Below are 26,985 nucleotides of genomic sequence, written 5' to 3'. Positions count from 1 at the left end.
AGTTCTGGAGTTCTGTGCTGTAGTATGCGATGATCACACCTGTGAATAACCACTGTACTCCAACCTGGGTAACATAATGAAAACTGATCTCTATAAAAAACAAAAACAAAAAAACAAAGATTGAATGCAAATACAGACATTTCAGACAAACAGGATCTAGAAAGTTTACTGTCCCTAAAGATCTTTGGTAAAGAATTACTAAGGAGGCTAGGTGCTGTGTCTCATGCCTGTAATCCCAGCACTTTGGGAGGCTGAGTCCAAGAGTTCAAGACCAGCCTGGGCAACATAGCGAGATCCTGTCTCTACAAAAATAAAAATTAGCCAGGTGTGGTGGTGCATGTCTGTAGTCCCAGCTACTTGGGAGGCTGAGGTGGGAGGATGGCTTAAGCCTGGGAGGTTGAGGCTGCAGTGAGCCATGATCATGCCGCAGTATACCAGCCTAAGAAACAGAGTGAGATCCCTGTCTCAAAAAAAAAGTGAACTTAAAAGGAATAGAATGCAAGAATCAACAGTGAGTAAAGAGGGAAAAGAATGAAAGTAAGTAATATTCATTGTAAAACATGAACCTTAAAATAATGGACCAGCAGACACATCAAAATCTTACATGACATTTTACACATTTAGTCATTGCTGAGGAAACATGTTAAAGCTTTTGTTGACTTCTCTGGTAGCGGAACTGCATATGACCATATCCTGATATAGTCAGAGGAGATAGCAAGTTTTCATCTTTTTGTAACATGTGACTTTTCCAAACTTAACCTATTTTTGTCTCAACAGAAGCCATTCCTTTCTATAAGAATAAGCTTTTGAAGGTGTTTTCCTTGAACTTCTAAAGTTTACATATTAACTGCTCCATCATTCAATAAGGGCATATTTACAAACCAGGCAAACAAGGGTTTCTGCCCAGAATGCCCACCACACCTTGTCATCTGACCCTACTCTAAAGCTAATTTCTTCAGGAAAGTCTTTCTTATCCTTAACCTGCTACTCAGTCCCACTTCCTTCCACATGCCCCAATCCTTTTCACTACTTCTATCAACAGATACAGCTTTTTTTTTTTTTTTTTTGAGACGGAGTCTTGCTCTGTCGCCAGGCTGTAGTGCAGTGGTGCGATCTTGGCTCACTGCAACCTCTCACTCCCTGCTTCAAGTGATTCTCCTGCCTCAGCCTCCTGAGTAGCTGGGACTACAGGCACACGCCACTATGCCTAGCTAATTTTTGTATTTTTAGTAGAGAGGGGGTTTCACCATGTTGGTCAGGATGGTCTCGATTCCCCGACCTCTTGATCCACTTGCCTTGGCCTCCCAAAGTGCTGGGATTACAGGTGTAAGCCACTGTGCCTGGCCTTTTTTTTTTTTTTTCTTCTTTTTTTTTGGGACAGAGTCTGGCTCTGTCACCCAGGCTGGAATGCAGTGGTGCGATCTTGGCTCACTGCAACCTCCACTTCCTAGGTTCAAGTGATTCTTGTCCCTCAGCCTCCCAAGTAGCTGGGATTACAGGCATGTACCACCATGCCCGAATAATTTTTGTATTTTTAGTAGTGACAGGGTTCACCATGTTGGCCAGGCCGGTCTTGAACTTCTGGCCTCAAATGATCTGCCCACCTCAGCTTCCTAAAGTGCTGGAATTATAGGTGTGAGTCACTGCCAACAGAGGCAGCCTTTTATTGCTCTTATTCATATACAGATTCCTCCCTTTCACCCCAAATATACCGTACGTTCCTTGAAGATAGGAGTTATTTTTCATCTGTGTCCATCTGTAGCACAGTGCCTAACACATAGCAGGCATTCAATAAATCTTTGTGGAATGAATGAATGCATAAATAGCTTTATGATTTGTATGTTTTAAAATTATTAATTTATTTTCAAATCATACTTAGTTTGAGTTCAGATAGTTCAAAAATCAATATAATGCTTCAGGATGCTTCCAGTTATTGAAAAAACCCAATTAAAAATATACAACTCACACTTTATTTCGGTTAAATTCATAATGTAGGTAATATTAAAAATTATTATAAATATTTAATAATGCTTTATAATTTGCTATTATAGTACACCACTACTGACACATAAAAAGTTGACTTATCTAATTAAAACATTTTCCCTTCCTATGTTTCTAATTCTGAAAACTATAAAAATATTAAAGTCATGTTACATATTTTTCAAAAATAAAACTGCCATATCCCATTGCCAACTTTACAGGAAAAAGGTATACGTTCTGGTATAATAGGAAGTTAATGATGAAAAAAATAGGTTCAGAATTTTAAGTTGGTATATTTGAATATGAAAACATAAATGACACAAATGGTTTAAATCCTCATTAAAACAAGCTTTACATTTTTTCGAATGCATATTTTGCAGAAGGATGAACTGCTAGCCAACATACAATAAATATATCAATTGTTTACATTCCCAAATATTGAAAATACTGGCTGAAAAATCTAGAAAGACAATGTTAAAGGAGCATAATTAAATAAGCCTTAAACCTTTTTATCATTGAAAATTAAGATCCTAATTTTAGTTACTACTTGGCTCTGGTATGGGAAAGTCTGAACTATTCATGCAAAACAGAATAATTTTTTATTTTCCATTTTATACATAGCTGCTATCCAAATGATCTTTTTTGAAAAATGAATAATTATTAGCTATTATTTGTGATTCAAGTTCTAGCAATGGCCATCCCTAAATGGATATTCTATTAACGTACTAGCACAATATGGTCTTTTACATCATGTGAAAATACTTGCTGCTTTTGGTGACTACAGTTTCATGGATGGGAATTCAAGATAGACTCATAATAGAACAAATTCCAAATTACAGTACATTGTGTTAAAGTAAGGCTCCAGTGTATTTTGGAAATGTAATAAACAAGCTACAGCTTTTTTTTTTTTTTTTTTCATATTTACTGGGAAAAAAAACAATTATATAAACTTTTTCTACCTTGGTCACATTGGATTCACATCTCCTCAGAAAACATCTGTTATATAAACTATTGATGACTTAGCTTTCAGTTTTAAGTAATTATTTCGTAGTATTACCACTCTATTTTATGGCTTTTTAAACATTAAGTCCTTAAATATTTGAAAAGTGTTCACTATATTCTTATAGTTCATGAAAAAAAGATGTGAACATCAGCTTAGAAAGCTTATATATAAAGCCTTAAAAATCAGTGTTTTAAAAGATTATTCAATAATAGAAAATCAAGAGTACAGAGGTAAAATTAAAAACTTATTAAAAAATTCCATACACAATCCCCTTCAGAAAATGAATCTATAACCTTGCTTCTTTGTGAAGAGTTGAGGGTGCGTGTAGGAGATCACCAAAAAGCTCTGCTGAAGTTTAGACACATTAGCAACCAAGTTTTTTTCCCCCACTTTCAAAATAACCCTTCAATCAATCAATTTTTATAAGTCCAGGGTTATAAAAATAATAAATGGGATATTAAAGTTCCCTCTTAAAATATCTTGGCCACTTCACTGTATAGATTTAAAATAAAATTAACACTTGTTTCAGGACTTATATGAAAAAAATAGGCATATCCAAATGTAAAGATGAACTATATATATATTTAATAACATTACGATTAATATAAAGGCTAGAAGGCTTAAGTAGCTCAATATCTAAACAAGTTTTACCAGGCAAATCACATGATTTCACATAATTTCTTTTTTTTTCAGACACAGTCTCGCTCTGTTGCCTAGGCTGGAGTGCAATGGCGTGATCTCAGCTCACCGCAACCTCTACCTCCTGGGTTCAGGCAATTTTCGTGCCTTGCCTCCAAAGTAGCTGGGATTACAGGCGCCCGCCACCACACCTGGCTAATTTTTGTATTTTTAGTAGAGACAGGGTTTCACCATGTTAGCCAGGCTGGGCTCGAACTCCTGACCTCAGGTGATCCACCAGCCTTGGCCTCCCAAAGTGCTGGGATTACAGGCAGGAGCTGTGCCCGGATAGATTTCACATAATTTTAATGATCAAATTACCCAATCAGTAAACCACAAAATCTTAGAAAAAGGGTCTATTATATTTATTTTGAATATGGAACCATAGTTCTTTTCACCTAGGTTGAGAAAACTTGAGCGAAATTAGTTTTATTTGGGCCCATGGTTTAAAAATATTGAGACAGAAGAGATGTTTATTTATTTATTTATTTTTGAGATGCAGTCTCGCTCTGTTGCCCAGGCGGGAGAGGACTCACTGTAACCTCCCCCTCCCGGGTTCAAGCGATTCTCGTGCCTTGCCTCCAAAGTAGCTGGGATTACAGGTGCCCGCCACCACGCCTGGCTAATTTTTGTATTTTTAGTAGAGACAGGGTTTCACCATGTTAGCAGACTGGTCTCAAACTCCCGACCTCAGGTGATCCACCCACCTCGGCCTCCCAGAGTGCTAGGACTACAGGCATGAGCTGTGCCTGGTCAGATTTTACATAATTTTAATGATCAAATTAGCCAATCAGTAAACCACAAAATCTTACTTAGGAAAAGGGTCTATTATATTTATTTTGAATATGGAACTATAGTTCTTTTTCCCTAGGTTGAGAAAACTTGAGCAAAATTAGTTTTATTTAGGCCCATGGTTTAAAAATATTGAGATACAAGATTTTTTTTTTTTTTGAGATGGAGTCTTGCTCTGTCACCCAGGCTGGGGCGCAGTGGCACGATCTCGGCTCACTGTAACCTCCGCCTCCCAGGTTCAAGAGATTCTCCTGCCTCAGCCTCCCGAGTAGCTGGGATTACAGGCAAGTGCCATCACACCCAACCAATTTTTGTATTTTAGTAGAGATGGGGTTTCACCATCTTGGTCAGGCTGGTCTCAAACTCCTGACCTCGTGATCCGCCCACCTCGGCCTCCCAAAATGCTGGGATTACAGGTGTGAGCCACTGCGCCCGGCTGAGATACAAGAGACTTTAAAAGAAGTTTTCAGATTATTCAGGTTACAGACACAAATTTATAGAATTAAGGAGATTTATAGTATACATCAACATTCATAGCTTATTTATTTGCAATTTTGTGGTTCTGAAACTAATGAAGAATTATACTAAATGACCTATATAGTCTCTTTTAGCAATAAACTTTCAATTATATTATTCTGCTTTAAAATAGTTAAGACTATATCTCAAAGTTGTTTAAGTAGATAATGTTGGCCCTGAATTAAGGATTTTTTTTCCATCCCCTTTCTGGCTTTTAGTCCTTCCTAGTCAGTTATTAATGGGGAATAAATATCACACATTTTACTCAAGTGATTCTTAATTCCCGGCTCTATGCCCCCTCCTCTCTCCAGAGCCCACAGTATCCTAACATACGGTAAGTACTCAATACTGAGGATTCTTGAATGAGTAGCAATATATACTAAGGATGGATCAATAATTTAAAAGAATCTGGAGGTGACGGTAGTTGCTTTTATAAATCCCCCAAACAATAATTTCAAAGCTTCTAGTCTCCTTTTCAGATTTACTTTGGTTTGTCTTTATAAGTAATAAAAAGAGATAATACGGTACAAGAATACATGGTTACATCATTACAGCTAAACTATAAGCAAGGACACATAAAAAAATTTAAGTTTCCATTCATGTATTGAAGAGTGAATTTTATTTACACTACTAGTAAATCCCAGCTACTCCAGTTATTCTGTTATATCTCATCAATAACAGGAAAAATATCTTCTTCCAGTATTTCAGTTTTAACAATTGTAATTAAATTGCTTAGTTATAATAAGAGTTAAGAAGCAATTAATGAATTTTTTTTGGAAATAAAAAATATGTATATACATTACCCTGATACCTAGGCCAAAATATATCTAACAACAAATTTCCTTGATTTATATTAGTCATAAAAATAAAGGAAAAATATATTGTAAGTATTTTCTTTATAGACAATTTCAATTAGAAAACAATAGTTTAAGGAAAGCAATAAAGTGGTTCATGAGAATGGATTGATATGGAGGCAAGATAAGTATTTAAAACTTGACAGACAACATACTGTCAAATATGACGAAAGAATATCTGCCTCAATGACACCATTTACAGGCAGTAACTAGATTTTTACACATCTCCATTTTCTCTCATATTGAAGGAAATTACAGGTAAGTTATGCTCCTAAGTTAGTTAAGAACCCCTTCTTTTAGCTTGTAAAATGTAGCCTTTTGATTTGATAATTCCTCTACTTTTCACAATGACCGAGTATCGCAGTAGCCACAGTGGCACCCACTCGTGCGCTTGAATGTCAGGAATGCTTTCCTGAAGAGCTTCTTGGAAACTTGCTTCAGAAAGCAGTTCTAAAAGAAACAACAACAAACAAAACTCCAGTGTGTTAAATTGGAAAACAAAAAAGCACTTTACTATGTAGGTAAGCATTTAACATAACAAAAGAAACCCTCAAAATTTAATATATAATATGCTTATCCTTCATGTGTGTGCTATGAATCTGAACCAGAGTATTAGAAACTCCCAGGCAGTTATTTAAAAAAGTAACTACAACTGTACCCCAGCCTATTTAATTCATAACTTTTGGTAAGTGGAGCCTAGACATCCGCAGTTTTTTAAAGATCTCCAGGTGATTCTAATGTATAGTCAGGAAAATACAGGAAAGTCTAAAGGAAAAAAAAAGTAACTGATAATCCTATCAATTGGAGATGATACACCATTGTCATGCACTTTCTTACAACTTTTTTGGTGTATATGTGTATATATCTTCATATATATATCTCCATCCATATCTTGAATCTCTATATATCTCTATGTCTTATATCTGTATCTGTGTGGGTATACCTGTATCTTACAAAACTAGAAATCATACTGTAGTTACAGCCTTATTTACTTATCTTTTTCCACTTATATTGTGAATATTTTCCCATGTAATAGTCTGTGAAAAGATCATTTTTAATAATTTCCCCACTACTATATTATATAGCTATCATAATTCATATATTTCCTTATTATTGGTCAAAACATTTGTTTTTCCTAATATTTTGCTAATAAAAATAATGCCAGGATAAACATTCTTTTATATATATATATATATATATATATTTTTTTTTTTTGAGATGGCATCTCACTCTGTTGCCCAGGCTGGAGTGCAATGGTGTGATCAGTAAACCACAAAATCTTACTTAGGAAAAGAGTCTATTATATTTATTTTGAATATGGAACCGTAGTTCTTTTTCCCTAGGTTGAGAAAACTTGAGCAAAATTAGTTTTATTTAGACCCATGGTTTAAAAATATTGAGATACAAGAGATTTTTTTTGGGGGGGATGGAGTCTCGCTCTGTCACCCAGGCTGGAGTGCAGTGGCGCGATCTTGGCTCACTGTAACCCCCGCCTCCCGGGTTCAAGAGATTCTCTTGCCTCAGCCTCCCGAGTAGCTGGGATTACAGGCAGGTGCCATCACACCCAACCAATTTTTGTATTTTAGTAGAGATGGGGTTTCACCATGTTGGTCAGGCTGGTCTCCAACTCCTGACCTCAGGTGATCCACCCAACTTGGCCTCCCAAAGTGCAGGTGTGAGCCACTGTGCCCGGTCACAAAAAACATTTTCAAACAAAAATCAGTTTATTACATACACAAAGTTGTGTGGATGGGAGGACAGAAGGATTATATGTATTATAACCATATTAATTACAGTACATTAAAATGGTGGTTTGCATTACAAATAACTCTAAGTTTAAATATATTAGTGTTATCCAATGTATAGACTTTGTATAATACATTTATCAGGAATGCCAAAAAAAGCCATATACACATAAATCATGCCCATTTTACAGGTGACATTTTAAACAATGAAAACACCAATGGCTCTGATGACACCTGGGGCATTGATCCATAAAAACCCTTTCTAAAAATAGAAATATTTGTACCAGCAATGCTTTCTTTAAGCATTTGAATACAAATCATTGCAAGACCATTTAAATAAATTTTCGTTATCAACTATATCTTACCAAAAGTCTACACATAAATTTATCTCCAAATATGGAAGAAACAAACCATCACAATAATGCAGATGATGAACATTTTAAAATGCATGCCTGGCTGTGGAATGAAGGGCCAAAGTACAAGTACATTCTTAAAGCTAGATACACGCCATATTGCCAGCTGCTTTACAGAAAGGCTATGCTTTACACTTCTACCAGCAGTTGATAACTTGAGAATGCCGCAGTGCCAATTCTTTTTTTCTTTTCTTTCTTTTCTTTTTTTTTTTTTTTTGAGGCAATGTCTTACTCTGTTGCCCAGGCTGGAGTGCAGTGGCATCATCACAGCTCACTGCAGCCTCAAACTCCTGGGCTCAATGCATCCTTCCATCGCATTCTCCTGAGTAGCTAGGACTAGAGGTGTGCGTCACCACGGCCAGCTAATTTAATTATTATTATTTTTGTAGATATGAGGTCTTACTATGTTGCCTAGGCTGGTCTCAAACTCCTGGACTCAAGTGATCCCCTGCCTTGGCCTTCCAAAGTGCTGGGATTACAGGTGTGAGCCACCATGCCCAGCAAATTCCAAGTTTATATCCAAGCTCTCTATGACTGCTCTGATGCCATATATATCCCACCACTCCTCTCCTCACTGCCTCTTCTCTGGCCACACTGGCCTTGCCTCCTTGCTGTATCCTGAAAACTTCAAGCACATTCACACCTTGGGGCCTCTGAATTAGCTTCTCCCTTTTCCTTGAACACACTTTTTCCAGATATTCACATGGCTCACTCCCTTCCTGCAGGTCTCTGATTAATATTGCCTTAGTAGAGAGGCCTCTCTGACTGTACCATATAAAACAACAATTAACTTGGATACTCTTTCTGCTTCAGCCAAATTATCTCCATAGCATATACTACCACTTATCATATGTAACATTTATTTTACTGTCTGTCTCCTCCCATTAGAATATAAATTCCATGAGGGTTTATTTTTGTCTGACTTGGTCCTTTATCCCTAGTATCCAGAACAATGGCTGGCAAATGGTGCTCAAACGTCTATTAAATGCATCAATCAATATGGAAAGATTCCACTGGGGTCAGAAGCAACCTACAGATAGGGATTAAGTGAGCATCTTCACAGTTTGATTTCGGAGTGCTAAAGGACCCACCTACTCCCAAATAAACTGCTGTGATACCTGAATAGCATTAATAGTAAACGCTCAATCAATGTTAGCTATTTTCATGTGCCAGGTACTTTTCTGAGTACTTTACATGTATTAAGTCAGTTAATCCACATGCTAACCCTATGAGATCGATACTATTATCTCCTTTATGGGGGGAAACTGAGGCAGAGAGGTTTGGTAACTTGGCCAAGGTCACATCACTAGTAAATGATAGTTTTCATAAATAGAATGCAAATGTCTCCTTGGAAAATTAACATTAATATGGATTTGTTTATCAGATTTTCTAACAAAGAGGACCTTGAGGGAAAGAGATATAATACAGATTGGATTTAATCGAAATGGGGGGCGGGGAACAAACAAAAAGGGAAAGTTCTAAATTCAGGATCATCTACTTTACAATTTTACTCTCTAGTTAAATTGTTATTACACTTCTAGTAGAAAGGGTAATGGAAAATAAACCCATTATGGGGAGTAAGGGTAATTTTTAGAACAGGGGTAGACCTTCAGGGAAATTATAAACAAAATTCTATTTTAGATGACAAGCAGAGTTAAATGTTTTACAGTTTGGTTCCTTAAAAAAATTAAAAATATGACACAAGGCCGGGCGCGGTGGCTCAAGCCTGTAATCCCAGCACTTTGGGAGGCCGAGACGGGCAGATCACGAGGTCAGGAGATCGAGACCATCCTGGCTAACATGGTGAAACCCCGTCTCTACTAAAAAATACAAAAAAAAAAAACTAGCTGGGTGAGGTGGTGGGTGGCGGGCGCCTGTAGTCCCAGCTACTCAGGAGGCTGAGGCAGGAGAATGGTGTAAACCCGGGAGGCGGAGCTTGCAGTGAGCTGAGATCCGGCCACGGCACCCCAGCCTGGGTGACAGAGAAAGACTCCATCTCAAAAAAAAAAAAAAAAAAAAATATATATATATATATATATATGACACAAAATCAGAGACTCTGCTATTCATTAACTACATACTTTTAAAATTTAACTATGGTTGAACTCTTTAGTCAGTAAACATGACAAATTAAATCAACAGTCGCTTCATTATAGATTAAAGTGTCTGATGGTTCATTAATGATAAATGCAGGATAAACCTATACATTTTCACCGAAAGTCTTAGAATTAAAAAAGACAACCAAGTATCAAATTATGTCAGTAATACAAAAAATATAAAAAGGATTAAATCTCTCTCCTCATATACATATGCAATATATTTTGCCATATTAGCACACATTCTAAATGTCAACATTTAGAGATGTGAAAATAAAACACTAGACACCTTAATCTCTTCCTATTTCCTTTCCTACTAGAAAAAGGATTGAGTTTTTTTCAAGTGAAGCTAGAAGAGGGTACAGGCTGGATCATCAGCTGTTGGTAACAATTACTGTTAGAAGAGCCTCCAAAAAGTAAACAGACACATGACATCTGCCAACATATGGAAAGTTAAAATTTAAATGACTTACAGTTCAGAATAAATCAGCATAACAATTTATTAGATTTTTCACTAAAATGGCTTAAAAAATCAATTTACTTGATTGTGAAAGCTCTACTGGGAAGGCAAAAGTCACTGTATTTTATTCTGGTATGATTTAAATGAAAATGGATAAAGTTTTCAGACTGTAATATTATAATACTAACGTTTCAAATCAGAGAGATTGTATAGTGGAAAGGCTCCAAAATAATGCAAGACTTAGGCCAAATTCAAACTTTGCCCAAAGCCAGCTGGGTGACCTTGGCTGGTTCCTTTCACTCTGAGGCTCTATTTCCTGACTAAAAAAATGTATCGTTTCAGTTGTTGTGAGAATTAAAGACAACCTCTCTGAGGCATTTGGCATGATGCTTGGCATTCAAGGAACAATAACTATTAAAACTCTTTCTCCTCCGGAGATCTCCGCCTCCTCTGATGAAACAGTGAAGAAATGAGAATGAAGCAGACTGCTAATAAATAGCATAAAGTTTTAATAGATTATCCATAGCATTCTTAAAATGAGCAAACTGAATAAACCCACCGATATTGTGTCATCTTTTTAGGTGTGGAAGTAAAAGCTGAGTATTTTTTTGGTGGGAATTATCTATGAAATATAATTTCCTCTAATATTTATTAAATCAGAACTTCTAGGGTGCTGACGAGTTGATGGGTGCAGCACACCAACATGGCACATGTATACATATGTAACCTGCACGTTATGCACATGTACCCTAGAACTTAAAGTATAATAAAAATAAAAAATAAAAAATAAAAAAAAAAAGAACTTCTATAAAAATGTCATCGAGAATTAAAACTTTCACAAGACATTTCTCACTTATAAACAAACATTTCTCATTTATACCAAAAATACTTAGTAATATACAGGCTCTCTGAAACATTTATCTTTGCAAGTTATGTTCAATATTATCTTCCAAGTCTTTCTAGTTATCTTATAAAATGTTGCAAAAAATTATTCTATAAAAGACAGACAAGCCATTCTCATTAATCAAATAATATTTCTGATTAACACTAAACATGTCTTAATAAAATACCTACTTACATATCCTAAGTTGCTTATTAAGTTTTGAATTATATTACATGTGCCACTTTTTCCAGATATTTATCTCCTTGAATAAAATAGCCTTTTGGCCAGGCACAGTGGCTTATGCCTAAAATTCCAGCACCTTGGGAGGCTGAGGTGGGGGAATTGCTTGAGTCCAGAAATTCAAGCCCAGCCTGGGTGACGTGGTGAAACCCTGTCTCTACAAAAAATACAAAAATTAGCTAAGTGTGGTGGTATGTGCCTGTAGTCCCAGCTACTCGGAAGGCTGAGGCAGGAGGATAGCTTGAGTCCGGGAGGTGGAGACTGCAGTCAGTTAAGATCATGCCACTACACTCCAGCCTGGGCAACAGAACAAGACTCCATCTCAAAACCAAATAAAAAATCAAGTGGCCTTTTGGTCCCGTCTTTGCTATGCTAGATAGTATTATATATATTACTATTTAGAATGTCTCAAAAGATCTTTTCTGTGTAGTTTAATATTTGTGAACCTCAAAAGACCAGATGTTCAGGAAATGATCCCTTCACTTTTTTTCCCCCATTGGTACAGAGATAAAGTTTTCTGAAAATAAAGACATATATGTTTTGAACTAACCATTAAGAATAGTTCAGATAACACTGGATTTTTATCACTGTCCACACTTAAAATTATGTATCAGCAAGTGCTTTTTTGTAAGACAAAGCTTATGATCAATCTCTATAGTGAAAATACCGGTTTTACCTTTTGGATCATTGTGAGTCAACAGTTGTATGTCAAATTGTTTAGCAAATGCAGTCAAATCTGGTGGCATCACACAGCAGGAGGCAAGATTAACTTGGTTACTATTTGGTTTTACCTAGAAGTAAAAATAAAATCATGATATCACTACTAAATTAAATATAATACCAAAAATAGAAAGCAATAACATAATTTTAGAACATATGAAAAATCACAATCCACAGTGCTTAAAGCTTACAAAATACTTTTACATTAATATCATTATTAATATATGCTTTTCTAACCCAGGTTAGTAGTAACAGGGAATAGGAATTCCCTATTACCTTTTCCCTATGTAGTATGTTGCAAAATGTATTTTGCAGTGTACCACTAGGGGGAGGAAAAATCCAACACAGTACTACACTTTTTTTTTTTTTTTTTTTTGAGATGGAGTCTTGCTGTGTTGCCCAGGCTGGAGTGCAGTGGCATGATTTTGGCCCACTGCAACCTCCACCTCCTGGGTTCAAGCAATTTTCCTGCCTCAGCCTCCTAAGTAGCTGAGATTACAGCCGCCCGCTACCACGCCCAGCTAATTTTTTGTGTTTTTAGCAGAGACGGGGTTTCACCATGTTGGTCAGGCTGGTCTTGAACTCCTGACCTCGGGTGATCTACCCACCTCGGCCTCCCAAAGTGCTGGGCTTACAGGTATGAGCCACGATGCCTGACCCGGTACTACACTATTAAAAAGTCTCCTGCTAGAACCATTTAACAATCTAATACATCTGCCTAGAAAACAAACATGCTTTTTGTTAGTTTGTTAAGTGTGATGGTTTCAGCTATAGAGGGAATAGGTCTTAAAGGTAGAGGATCAAATACAAGTAAATATATTTAAAGTGTAAAATATGGCTATGAATCAGACACATTTTGAAAGAGAAGAACTGACAGCTTCCAGCAGCTGCACTGGTTAATTTACATTCTGAATCATTTAAGTCTGTCTGGTAGTTTCTTGACCTCATTCTGGCTATCATCAAGGAGAAGGGGAAATACTTTCTCTAGGTCTTCCTGTCCATAAGAAACTCTGAAAGCTCTGAAAAGGAGAAGGCTGAAGAAGAAGGAAAAGGAATAAAGAAAAATACTGAGAGTAAAGGTAAAATGCTAGCAAGTGACTTTCCTAATAATGTAGGTTATTAGACCAGAGAGGGGGAATAATTAATTTATGACACTCACTCCATGTCAAGTTGTATGAACTGACAGTCTTACACATCTTTGAATAACAGCAAAATATTTGTTATATATAATGTTCCCTTACTTAGGAAATTAGAGTCATGGTCTAATAGTACCTAAAGAAAAAGAAGGTTTTTTTTTTTTTTTTGAGACAGAGTCTTGCTCTGTCACCCAGGTTGGAGTACAGTGGCGCGATCTCGGCTCACTGCAACCTCCGCCTCTGGGGTTCAAGTGATTCTCCTGCCTCAGCCTCCTGAGTAGCTGGGATTACAGGCATGTGCTACCATGCCCAGCTAATTTTTTTATTTTTAGTAGAGATAGGGTTTCACCATATTGGTCAGGCTGGTCTTGAACTCCTGACCTCATGATCTGTTTACTTCGGCCTCCCAAAGTGCTGGGATTACAGACGTGAGCCACTGCACCCGGCTGTAAGGTTTTTCTTTAGGTATTATTGTTTTCAGCACATAAGTAGAACTGAAGGAAATGGCCTTAATTCATTTGGCTATAAATGTTTTAACACACATTTTCTAGTATTTTTGTCACTCATTTTAACTGGGATTAACATTCAGTTCAATCAGAGATATAGTTAAATAAAAAGAAACAAAAACTCCAAATGATTTAGATAAAACCTGCCTCAAAACTCCTCCAGAAACAAAACAAAACTCCCACATGTGGAAAAGTCACCCTGCAGGGATGGTCACTATGTGCATCATGCTCAACAGTGTGCAGCAAAGACTGAAAAGGGCAAGTTCTTCCCAGAGTACTCATGATCCTGCCATCCCTTACCTGTGCCCACTGATACAGCTGTTCCAACTGTGTTTTGTCTAGATCAGAGGTACCTATGGCAACAATCTTTTTGCTCTGAACTAAGTTTTCTAATTCCTCCCAGTAAGGCTGTAAATGCTCCAAGGAAAGATTAACTCCATCTTCAATAGGAGGCGAAGCAATGATCACAGAATCCAGCTGTGCAACTCCAAGGACTGAACAGGCTGATAGGAAGGAAAACACAAAGAGAATAAATGCTTGTTACATCATAAAAACAAGTATTTCTAATGTTTTCAAAGTATCTCACTGAATTCTGTCCATATTCTTCACTAGTTTTCAAAATAACAGATTATTTCACAGTTTACTTTTCATTTAGAACATTTCCATCTTTCAAAAATGTGTAAGTGCCCATTTACCTACTTGCTCTGTGTGGCAGACAAGTGGGTTTCTCTGACCTGCCTTCTTCCTAGGCAGCTTGCAGCTACTACATGCTCCTCTTTCTGGGGAAAAAAATTTCTTGTTTCCTAGGTCCCAGAAGTTTTTAGTAGCTCCCTTATCTTCATAAAATTTTCTTCTCCAGCTCTGCTTGCTCACTACTATCGCATATGGATGATCACAAGAATTATGACTTAATATTCTGTAACTGGTAGTCACAGCAAAGAATAAGCTTGAGACACTGAAAAACTGAATGTTTGGTCTTAATCCACATTTATAGAGGTAGATAACTTCTTAATTTCTATAAAAATAATTTAAGAGCTTATTTTAAATGATTATTCATTCTAAAGTTACATTAAAGAGCCAATTATTTGAGTTTTCAATATATGTAAATACTGGAAGAATTTTTTATTATCACAATAACCTAAGTGCTAAAAATAGATATAAAATACTTGAATTTTTTTTTTTTGGCCTCTAATACTAAAAGGGCTAAGAATATGATTAAGAACTTCTATCTCCAAACAGATAGTGAACATTTAACTACATTGCACCTTTTACATTCCTCTTGCGTATCAAAATATGACCTACATAAGTCAGTATGATTTTACAGAAGCCATAAGAAACTAGGCTAGAACTTTAAAAGGTAAAATTGGAATCAACTCATTTGCTTTTTACCTGGACCTAAACACAAGTTATAACTAATACACCTACACTAATTTAAAGTCCACTATTAAGATAAAAAATTCAGTTTTTGCTTACCCATGTCAACTGCACTTCTAGTTGATGATGAAGAGTTTGATCCTACAATGAACAGTTTTGCTGGGTAACCAAGAAAACAAAACTGATTACTACATTTGGATACACATTTCACTATATGCTAGCATTAACACTACTATAATACTAAGATGACAGATAATCCTGAATGAATTATTTTTCCTTTCCCAGTCACATAACTTTATAGTTTTAAGACATAAATGTATAGTTCCACTGTACTTTTAAAATCATGTGCTAGTTGCCAACAAATATGTTTATCAAAACAAAAAGTAAATATTTATTTCCCATTTATTAGAAGCAGGTTAGATAACTATTGGAGCTTAAATTAATTGAAATTTATATTTTTATGACTTAAACATTAATAGAGCACACTATATACTTTCTCCAATAAACCAAAATCTATATACAAAGACTAAATTAAAAATGTAATGAGATGAAAACTGAAAAAAAAAAAAAAAAAAGTCCACAATTCTACCTTCCCAATACAATCATTTTCATTTTCAGACGTTATCTTCCAGTTTTTGGTCATATGAAGTAGGGCATAACATTATTTCCTCTTCTATTTGGTTTAACTTTATGTAATAAATATTTTAAATGTATTTCTATGTAGTATTTAGTTATCTTAAAATTAATTTAAAAAATTTTTTGTAGAGACAAGGTCTCATTATATTGCCCAGGATGGCCTTGAACTCTTGACCTCAAGGGATCCTCCCGCTTCAGCCACCCAAAGTGCTGTGATTACAGGTGTGAATCACCACAATTTTTTCTTGAGACAGGGTCTCACTCTCATCCAGGCTGGAGTGCAGTGGTGCGATCACAGTTCACTGCAGTATCAACATTCTGAGCTCAAGTGTTCTCTCACCTTAGCCTCCCAAGTAGCTAGGACTACAGGCATGTACCCCTACACCTGGCTAATTTTTTTCATTTTTTTGTAGAGACAGGGTCTCGATATGTTGCCCAGGGACTCTTTAACTCCTGAGCTCAAGCAATCTTCCCAAGGTGCTGGGATTACAGCACCACATCAGGAAAAATTTTTTTTATCCTAATAGTCATGTGCTTACTGTGGAAATGAGGAAGACCTATAAAAGTAGAAAGACTAAAAAGAATTGCCAGTCTCATCACCCAAATTATTGTTTAGATTTCTGTGTATTCTGTGGCTTTTTTTCCACTTAGGGGTGGCCTTGAATATATTCCGTGTTTTTAGTGTATAATTTTACATACTTTTTTTTTTTTTGAGACAGAGTCTTACTGTGTTGCACTGTGGTGCCATCTTGGTTCGCTGCAACCTCCTCCTGGTTCAAGCAATTCTCATGCCTCAGCCACCCAAGTAGCTGGGCTTATAGGCCTGCACCACCATGCCTGACTAATTTTTGTATTTTTAGTAGAGATGGGGTTTTGCCATGTTGCCCAGGCTGGTCTCGAACTCCTGGCCTCAAATGATCCACCCGACTCGCCTTCCAAAGTGCTGGGATTACAGGTGTGAGCTACTGAGCCCAGCCAATTTTACATGCTCATTTTTTAATGGTTGAATATTATTTTGTAGTTTTGAAGAGTGTCATTTATTAAATGAGTTCTACTTATTGAACATTTAGGTTAGTAAATGTTCCAGTAGTAGTTCCAGTTTTCTGTTTTCACATATATAATGCCAAAACAAACATCTTAGTAACTTGTTGTTCAGCATTATACTATATCATTTCCCAGGGATGAATTGTTAGAAATGTGATTATGAGTCAAAGCACGTGACGTTTTGTGCCAGTCTTGTTATATTTTAAAAGATGTGTGCCAGTTTGCCACACCACCACCAATTAAGAATTGCTGTTCTATCAACATAGGATGCTATTACTAAATTTTTTAAAAAAACTTAGTAGGTACGATACATACCTACCTAGGACCACATTAATTGTCATTTCTTTGGTTACTAGGAAAGTTGAGTCATTTTCTGTATTTGTAAGATCGAGGTTTTGGTTTCATTTAAATTCAACTTTATGTGTACATATTTACTTTATGTAAACTCACTGTTCAAAAAAATAAATTTACTCAATAGACAAACAGGTAGAGGAGCAGAAGAGCAAGAAAAAAAAAAAATCGAAAGAGGAAATGGAGAAAAATAGGGCTAATGAAATACCCTTATATAAAGTGCCTGACATTCGACATATGCAACACATTTTCTTGTATGTTTCTTACATGAGTCCCTTCCTTCCGACTGCTAGGTGATCTCTCTAAAAACACTGCTTCCCTGAGATTACTCCTTATTGAACAGCCATCCCAGCTTCTCTACTAGATGAGAGTCAGTATTTACTATTTTGGTCTAACTTTAACCCCTATAACTCTATGAAAACCTTCCCCACTACTATTCCTCTGTCCATGAATTTGTGCTGTCTGAAATGGCCTCCTCTCTCTGAAGGATGAGGCTTTTTTGGATAGGTAGAAAGAGGAAAGCTCTTTAGATGGGGAGAATTTTGGTACCTATTAAGAAATCTCAAGCCCTGTAGGAACTGAAGACAACTTCTAAGAGACCTAAGATGGAACTAAATCATGAATTACAGTCAACCTCAGAAAGAATGTTGGTTTACGTCCTTTCCAACACAAACAGCAATGTAAAATTAACAGGAAAAAATGGGTTTTGGAGTTAGGCATACCCGAGTGAATTCCTGGTTCAACCACTTACTGGTTGTATGACAACCTTCAAGTTATTTAATATCACTAATGCAATGCGGTTAACAGACTTACCTTGCAGGATTGTTTTGAGAATTAAATGAGAAAATATAACCATAAAGTACCAAGTATAGTGCCTGGCACAAAGCAAGACTCAATAAATGGTAGTTACTATACTTAGATTAAAAAGACAATACCCTATCTCATCTTACATGCAATTTATTATTATTAACCATCTCAATAATAATAAAATAGCAACAACCACAATAACAACAACAAGGTAGCAAACAATAGCTACCTAGAACTTACTTTGAGGCAAGCACTGTGCTAAGTGCTTCTTTTGTTATTTCATCCAGTTTACAAAGAAGCGAGAGAAACAGATACATCCCCATTTTATAGATGAGAAAACTGAGGCTCAGGGAGGTTAAAGTCTTTGTTGGCCCAACATTATACTAGCCTGTAATCTGCATACCCAGAAACTTCAAAGCTCAAGCTTTTAATGATTATGCTAACTGTAAGGTGAGGGCAGAGATGGCACATCTTTTCATTTTTGTATTCCTTGAGTATAGTAGTTTCTGGAAATTGTCACTCACTACATTTCCTGAATGGGTGTTACAGTATTTTCTTTCTCTTCATGTAACTTGCCCAGGTTTCTTTTTATATTTGCAGGTGACCTCAGACATTGTTTACCAGTATCTTAAGGGGTGCTTATGCTTGCTTTGGGTGGACACTGCTTCTAAGCCTTCCCTTTATCCTTTCCATCTCCTTCATCTTAATCTTTCTACTGCTCTGAAGTTTGACACATAAATTATATGACATGATGACACCATCATGAAGAACAGCAAGTTGAAGTTCTATTCTGACTCATATAATAGCCAGCATTGACCTCTTAGAACTCCATCTTGGAGTTTAAGTAAAATTATGTTAAAAAATAATTTTTGTATTTCCCACATTTAGTGTCTGAGCAAAGAAAGGCTTATTCTAATGCCTAACAAAATCTATTGCTTCCACTATGTAACAAAATAAATTGAAAAGACTGTACTTTACCAGAAACTTTCATTTCTTCTCTTTCATCAGGATTTATCTTTTCTACTGCATGAGATACAGTACATTCCAAGACATCTGGAAATTCCTATAATAAACACAATATTTAAAATAAATATAAAATTTAATGCTTCTGATTAATTATAAAATTTTCTATTATCCATAATGCCTTTTAGAAGCAGAGAACCTATAAGACAACAGAGCTATTTACCTGAGGTCTGGGTGGCTGGGTGGGCTTCACAAGGGTTGTAAAGCTCTGAAATAAAGGTAAAATGGTGTGTGTGTGTGTGTGTGTGTGTGTGTGTGTGTGTGTGTATCTGTTTTCTGGGAAAATCTGTCTCATTTTGACCAGGTATTTAGAAAGAAGCATGATCAAAAAAATTAAAAACAAACAAGCAGTGGGGACATATGTGAGGAGTTAGAAACACTAGCACAGCCGATAATTTTACTCGAAAAAGAACCAATGAAAAATAATATCCACTCTAGATGACATATTAAAAACTTTCTACATTAATTACAAGCTTTTTCTTTTACTTTATAATTTATTTGGGTTTTAATGTTATTGAACTTTAACCTGTAAGACGGATTTAGTTTTTGTTTTTTTTTAAATAGACTTTTTTTTAAGAGCAGTTTTAGGTTCACAACAATATCAAGTAGAAGGTAGATTGAACAGATTTCTCATTCACTCCCTACATTCACATCCACACAGCCTCTCCCATTATCAACATACCCACCACAGTGGTATACATTTGTTACACTTGATGAACCTACACTGACATGTCATAATCACCCAAGTCCAGTTTATCTTAGGGTCTACTCTTGGTGTTGCATAGTTTATGGGTTTAGAAAAACGTATAATAACACATATCCACCATTACAATATCATACGCAGTAGTTTCATTGACATACAAATCCTGTGTTCTGCCTATTCATCCCTCCGTCCCTGCTAACCCCTGGCAACCACTGATCTTTTCACTAGTTTTTTTTACTAGACTAGCAAAACTATAGTCTACATAGTTTTGTTTTTTCCAGAATATCAAATAGTTGATATCATACAGTATGTGGCTTTTTCAGATTGGCTTCTTTTACTTAGAAATATGCATTCAAGTTTCCTCTATGTCTTTTCATGGCTTGATAGCTCATTTCTTTTAAGCATTGAATAATATTACATTGTCTGGATAGTTTATATATGCATTCATAATTTATATATACACTCGCCTACTAAAGAACATTTTGGTTGCTTCCAATTTTAGCAATTATGAATGGGGCAGCTGTAAATATCCGTGCACAGGTCTGTTTGTGGAAATAAGTTGTTAGCTCCTTTCGGTAGATACTAAGGAGCATAATTGCTGGACTGTATGACAATTAGTTTTATAATCACAAGCATTTTATTTTTATTTATTTATATACTATTATTATTTTTTTGAGACAGTCTCACTCTGTTGCCCAGGCTAGAGTGCAGTGGCACGATCTCAGCTCACTGCAACCTCTGCCTCCCAGGTTCAAGTGATTCTCCTGCCTCAGCCTCCCAAGCTGGGATTACAGGCACGTACCACCACGCCTGGCTTTTTTTTTTTTTTTTTTTGTATTTTTAGTAGAGTCAGGGTTTCGCCATGTTGGCCAGGCTGGTCTCAAACTCCTGACCTCAGGTGATCTACCTGCTTCGGCCTCCTAACGTGCTGGGATTATAGGCGTGAGCCACTGTGCCCGGCCTGTAATCACAAGCATTGTAAACCAAAACTTTTGTTTTCCTGAGTGCAACAGAAAAAAGCAAAGGCCATTTGAACGTATTTTAATGAATAATGCACAAAGATAATGAGAAAATATTAGTACATATATATCAGAAACGTATTAACTTACATTTACAATATCATACAAAGTAAACAGCTAAGGCTTTCCCATGATTCTTGAGCACTTTCACAGCACATATCAGGGGTTCAGTAAGTGTTTACAAGTCAAGCATAAATAGAATAAATAGTCATTTCAGAGAAACAGAGATTGATTTAAAAAAACCATTACTCAATATCTATATAGTAGCTATAGAGTTACATGGTTGTGGATGCCCAGAGGAACCACTATTCCCAGCACATGTCCTTTTCCATACTTTTAAAGTAGCCTAAGTAATGTGCTGTGAGCCTTTGACTGAGTTGGATTTCAAAGAGTGGTTTAGGGTTTTGAACATTAACATTTATGACAGTAGCCATATACTGACATTTAATGGAACACAGTTCCTTACTGTTTCATCAGAAACTGACATTTGAAAAATTACTTCTAGTGACATTGAGTCTACCAAAGCAATCAATCAATCACAACTGATAATCATTCCTCTACTAGACCAAATATAAACTGAAATAAAACACTAATAGTGAGGAAACCACAGTGAGGAAACCGTGGTAGAATTAAGCATGAGAATCCTAGTATCTTGTCTGGTTAAAGAGTTGCCTACAGTCTAGATTTTCTATGTTATGCATAAGCCTACTGGATCAGAGTGCCGTCTCAGCAAATCGACCACAGAGAGTTTTATGGCTAATTGCCTATTTGACTTCCCTAACAAAACTGAAGAAATTAACTTCCTGTTTACTTTACTTCCTTTTTGACCTGCATGATTTTTGCATTCACATTTCACTTACCCTCACCAAATCTGGGTTGATTTGGGAACTCCACTCATTCAAGGTTTTTTGGATACAATCACGAAGCTGCAAAAGGAATGCATTTTGAAACTGTTAAATCAAACTCCGTACTTTTCTGTACTTCTACAATAAGAATATATTAATTTGATAAGCAGGAAAAAAAAGATAGCAACAGGAAATACCATACAAACCCCAATTTTAATTCTACAAGGTTTTTGTTTCCTTCAACATAGATAAATTCAGGCCTGTTTTCACCCTACTCTTGTTTCTCAAATGTTCTTGAACTAAAGCAGTTGTCTAATTACTTTAAAGTGTTTTTTTGTACCAGTGAAAATTTAAGCAAACTGTTAAGACATAAAAGCATTCACAGGCCAGGTACAGCGGCTCATGCCTGTAATCCCAGCACTCTGGGAGGCTCAGGCAGGCAAATCACTTGAGGTGAGGAGTTCAAGACCAGCCTGGCCAACATGGTGAAACTCTGTCTCTACTAAAAATACAAAAATCATGTGGGCATAGTAGTGCATGCCTGTAATAGCTACTCAGGTGGCTGAGGAAGGACAATTTTTCTTGAACCCAGGAGGTGGGGGTTACAGTGAGCTGAGATGGTGCCATTTCATTCCAGCCTGGGCAATAGAGCAAGACTCTTTCCAAAAAAAAAAAAAAAAGGCATTCATAAAGAAACAAAAATAAGGTTTATAAACAGAGGAACTTGGAGTCAAGCCCAGGCTGTCTGACTGGAATTCATATCACAATTATGCCACATTTCTCAAAGACAAACAAATTAAATTATTAGAGAATAAGTGTGGCTGGAAAATCCTACCTCAGATTCATCTGTGGTGTTTATTAAAAGTTCAGACTCCTGAGCCTAATCCTAGACCCACTGAATCACTCTCCAAGAGCAGTCTGGGTTTTCGTTTTAACAAGCATCCCAAGGAGTACTTTATCTATGTACTCTAAAGTCTGAGAACCACCAGGATAGACATATCTTGCAGAACTCAACTTGTATGACAGTCCAGAAGTCATTTCCTAACATTTAGGTGCACCTCTAACCTGTTCTTCCATGTTTTCTTAAACAAAAAAAATTTTATACAAATATTTTCTAGTATGTTGTAAATTAATTCAAACATACTTTATTAAAGTGTATTTCAGACTTATTTGATAGTAGTCCAAAGTAAGACATACATTCACATAGTGAGCAAAGACCTATATACATATAATGGAACAAAACATTCACAAAACGGTATTTATTTTCACAACATGCCAGGCACTCTAATGGCTTCTAACATATTAGTTAGAAAAAATATACTGGTCCATGACTCACTGAACTGATTTATGACCACTAATGGGCCAAACCTGGGAGTCTGAAATCACTGCCTTATTAGATAACCAAGGACATAACGTTTTGCATTCTTCTGTGGGCAATCATTGAAAACACAAATGAGTAACTAGAGGCAAGCCCCTGAATTGCAAAAGCACTTTCCTAATAGAAACAGCAGATACTAAACTTCTAAACTATCTGAACTATGATTGCTTATGATAAAAATTGATACAACCACTTTACTACATATATCTTAGTATACATGATTACAAGACATAACTGGTTTATCAATTTAAGGGCATAGAACTACCTATGTTAAGATTCACAATCCATAATAATAATTTATGTGCTATTCACAACAATTCAGTTGAATTCAAATTACAAGGTCTAGATCTTTATGTAAAGCGTATTTATAATCAAATTTAAGTCAGTGGATGAAAATGAGTTGATAATCATTCCAGATAGAATTACAAGTCATAACATTCTCTTAAAAATTAGTGAACATTGAAGGAGCAGAACCAACTAGAGGTTAAAAATTCTATCGCAAGTGCTTTGGCTCAAAACATGGGAGAATTCTAAGAAATTTCCCTCTGGAAGGATGGCTCATTTGCACACTTGAGGCTTTCCCAATGAATTTCTCAATTCAGGAAAGTACGTATATTTTCATAGTATTCACCCTCTTCTTGAAACAATTTCTTTAATTAATCTTGGATTCTGCAAAATGTCAGGACACATCGTAAAACAGTCTAATGTTATAATTGCATAGGAAATTCATTGACTTTATCACAAACCTAATGATTTTTAATCTTGTAAATTATATGTTCGCTATATTGACTAAACATTAACCTTGTACTTGGGCTAATGTTTGTCATTAACATTAATGTTTACGTTTGTTCTCTGCTCTCTTCATTCTTATAATACACATGCAATATCACTGAGGATAAGCATCACCACAACTTAGCCTACCATTAGATCTGGAGTTGTGTAAGAATTTTTTCAATACCATGATTCAACCAGTCAAACAGCCTTACAACAAAGAAGTGGGCAAAACAGTCCTATAATGGTCCACTTAAAAGCTATTTGATTTCATAAAATTCCAGTGAAACAAAAAATCTGGACAGAGGTCATAACAGTTTTTAAAAAATCAGAACTAGAAAAGACTTTGTAAGAAATTTAAATGAACTCTCGACCCAACATGTACATTTTCTCAAAAATAACTGATTTGTTCAGTTTCTTTAATCTCTTCAGTGAGGCTGAACTGTTCCAAGTAGTATATCCCAATTTGGAGCTCTGGATGTTACAAAGTTCTTTTTACATAGAAACAAAATGTGCCTCCCCTTTTGCTCTTACCAAGCAGTCATAGTTTCCCTACAGTATGATGCCATTCCTTCAAGTTTTCCTCAAATGTTTTCTAGTTTCTTTAGTTTTATCCTACTCTTATGAAGTGCCCTAAATAAAACACTAGAAAGCAGAATTAGTCCTTTGAACAATGTTTTACAAACTGTGGTGTGTGACTCCGAGCATCAAGAAATCAACATTTTAAAAATTAAAATAAGACAGAAAAAATCAGAATACAGAGTATAAAATAAGGGCTAATATCTTTCTGTGAAACCTGTTTCAGATATACTGATTATACAACTATTACCTGGATTGCAAGGTAAAATGTACCTGCTACTGTGTTTGCAGTCAGAAACTCTTTTGAGTCACTACTTTAGAGTATGCTATTGTGAGATAGGTAAAATTTCACCCAATAATATCAATATATGTGCACAATTCTGTATTGATGTACCACCAACAGTACTGGAAGAAATTAAGACTCTATGTACCGAATACAGAAATATTTATCTTTGGGAGAAACAGCCAAAGTAGGTGGTTTAAATAAAACAAAACATACACACTGAGCTGCAACATAAACACAGAATATGGTACAAACTCAGATTCCTACTTAAGTTACAAGCAAGAGTTCTCATCTCCTGATGGGCACTGACCCCAACAGCAGGCCTGGGCAGAGGTCCAGCACTTAACTCAGAGGGATACTGTGTGCTGCTGCATGGTCTGTTACCAACATCTCACAGAAGAGAGCAGAAACCGCCTACGAACACAGCTGATACCATAATACGACATAGTTTAGGAAGGTTTTTCTTTTAATTAAGATTTATCTTTCTGATGAAACCAGATGATAGGGAGACAGATGCCTGTACGGTGTGCGTTTTCATATATTACCTCTTAATTCTCACAACAACCTGATGAGGAAGGTTTTATTACCCAACTTTAACTTTCCTAAAGTCATATAGCTCCTAAATCTAAAGGTTTTGTTATTTTTTAACTACTAGAATTGTCCCATACCACCAATACGCACAATGTGCAGTGGATGACTATTCGCTCAGAAATGACCAACAAATAGGTAACAAGTTTGTAATTCCAGATTAATCTCTGTCACCTCTAACTAGTAACTAGTCTTTTTATTTTCCAGTTTTTACAAAACTTTTATTTTTTAATTGATAGGTTATATTTGTACATATTTATGGGGCATATGTGGTATTTTGTTACATGCATAGAATGTGTAATGATAAAGCATACATAGATGCACAGATATATGCATAAAATGTGTAATGACTAAAGTCAGGGTATTTAGGGTATTCTAAAGCCAAAACTGAGTGCTTACTCATTTGCCTCACGGCAATAGAGTCTAATGTCAACATTCTAAAAGTTAGGTGTACTATGAATACTACTTCATCCGAATGCACCAAAGGACAATCTCCGAAAATATTCCTTTACCTGGACAGGGTGGGGGAAGGAAGCGAGAGATGTGAAGAGGGACGGAGCGACGTCCTGGCCCTCTGTGACCTCCGTGCCAGGAAGAGGGACCCAGGATGTTTGAGAGTTTTGCCACCAGCCTTACAGCACCGAGAGAGGCGTCACTCAGTGCGCAGCTGCACCCGCTAAGTTTTTTAGACGCGTTGCCCTCAGTAGCGGGTTTGGACCCGAGGTCGCGCCGACACTGGCCCCAGCATCTTCCCGCGGGCGGAGCCCAGGTGAGAGCAAGGCCCTGCCACCCTCCCTCGCCCGCGGGTGCTTCTTCCTTGCCGGAACCGCCTGGCCAGGCCCAAGGCCTGCCCCGGGAGCCCCGCGGCGACGGTCGCCGCGCTCACCTCCTCGCTGTGCGTGGACGGGCACTTCTTCCGCAGGCGGCCCCAGTTCAGCAGGTTCCCCGTCTGCAGGTGCAGGGTGCGGGCCCGCGCCAAGAGCGCCTTGGCCGCGCGGCTGTCGGTACCCATGGCAGCGGCCGCCCAGGGGCCGAGCGGCGAAGGGGCTGCGGGCTGGCAGGCAAGCGGCCGCCCCACAGGACGCGGTGCCCGAGGCCCGAGAGAGGCCCGAGAGGGAGCGCGAGGCTGCCGGCGCCGCGCGGCTGGAGCCTGGCCTCCGCTCGGGCCCCAGGGAGGCCGGACGGCGGCTGGGCGGCGGCGGGAGAGGAAGGCACCGGTGGCTGCGGCTAGGGCCCCGGCTACTGCGGCCGCAGCGGGAGAGCTGACTCCAAATTGAGGGAGCTGCTTCCTGGTAGACAATGACTAAGCAGAAATCGCGGCCGAGAAAGTGCTTCGTAACCGTTACTCGTCCCGCGGCGGGGCAGGGGCGGGGCGCGAATCGGCTGCGGGACGCCGGCCCGCGAGTGACTGGCCCTCAGCCTGCGGCGGGCGTGGCGACGGGTGGTGCGCGGAGGGCGCGCGGGCCGAGAGAGCGTGGCGGCGCGGCCCGGAGCGCAGTGCGTCGCAGGGCTCCCCCTGGTGGTCAGAGGACAGCGCGTGGCAGACACCGCCTCCACCTGGT

General features: G+C 37.4%; 1 protein-coding gene across 3 annotated transcripts; it reads right to left on the bottom strand.

Moving 5' to 3' along the window:
• Window positions 1-1,847: 1,847 nt before the first annotated feature.
• On the bottom strand, window positions 1,848-26,985 carry GCLM (glutamate-cysteine ligase modifier subunit). 3 transcript variants are annotated; one of them, XM_023231077.3, is made up of 8 exons: window positions 26,310-26,985; window positions 21,840-21,905; window positions 19,213-19,297; window positions 15,496-15,555; window positions 14,718-14,897; window positions 14,323-14,525; window positions 12,337-12,451; window positions 1,848-6,273 (listed from the first exon to the last, which is right to left on the bottom strand). In XM_023231077.3, the coding sequence occupies exons 1-8, from the start codon at window positions 26,433-26,435 to the stop codon at window positions 6,104-6,106; spliced, it is 1,005 nt and encodes a 334-aa protein (XP_023086845.1). In that variant the 5' UTR covers window positions 26,436-26,985; the 3' UTR covers window positions 1,848-6,103. The 3 variants fall into 3 exon arrangements, with proteins under 3 accessions (XP_023086845.1, XP_023086846.1, XP_023086847.1); XM_023231079.3 differs by lacking the exon at window positions 26,310-26,985 and adding an exon at window positions 25,936-26,068 and having other exon boundaries at window positions 1,950-6,273; XM_023231078.3 differs by lacking the exon at window positions 14,718-14,897.

Source organism: Piliocolobus tephrosceles, chromosome 1, assembly GCF_002776525.5.
Source record: "Piliocolobus tephrosceles isolate RC106 chromosome 1, ASM277652v3, whole genome shotgun sequence".
In the NCBI taxonomy this organism is placed as follows: domain Eukaryota; kingdom Metazoa; phylum Chordata; class Mammalia; order Primates; family Cercopithecidae; genus Piliocolobus; species Piliocolobus tephrosceles.
This window is presented reverse-complemented; position numbering and strand designations above follow the sequence as displayed.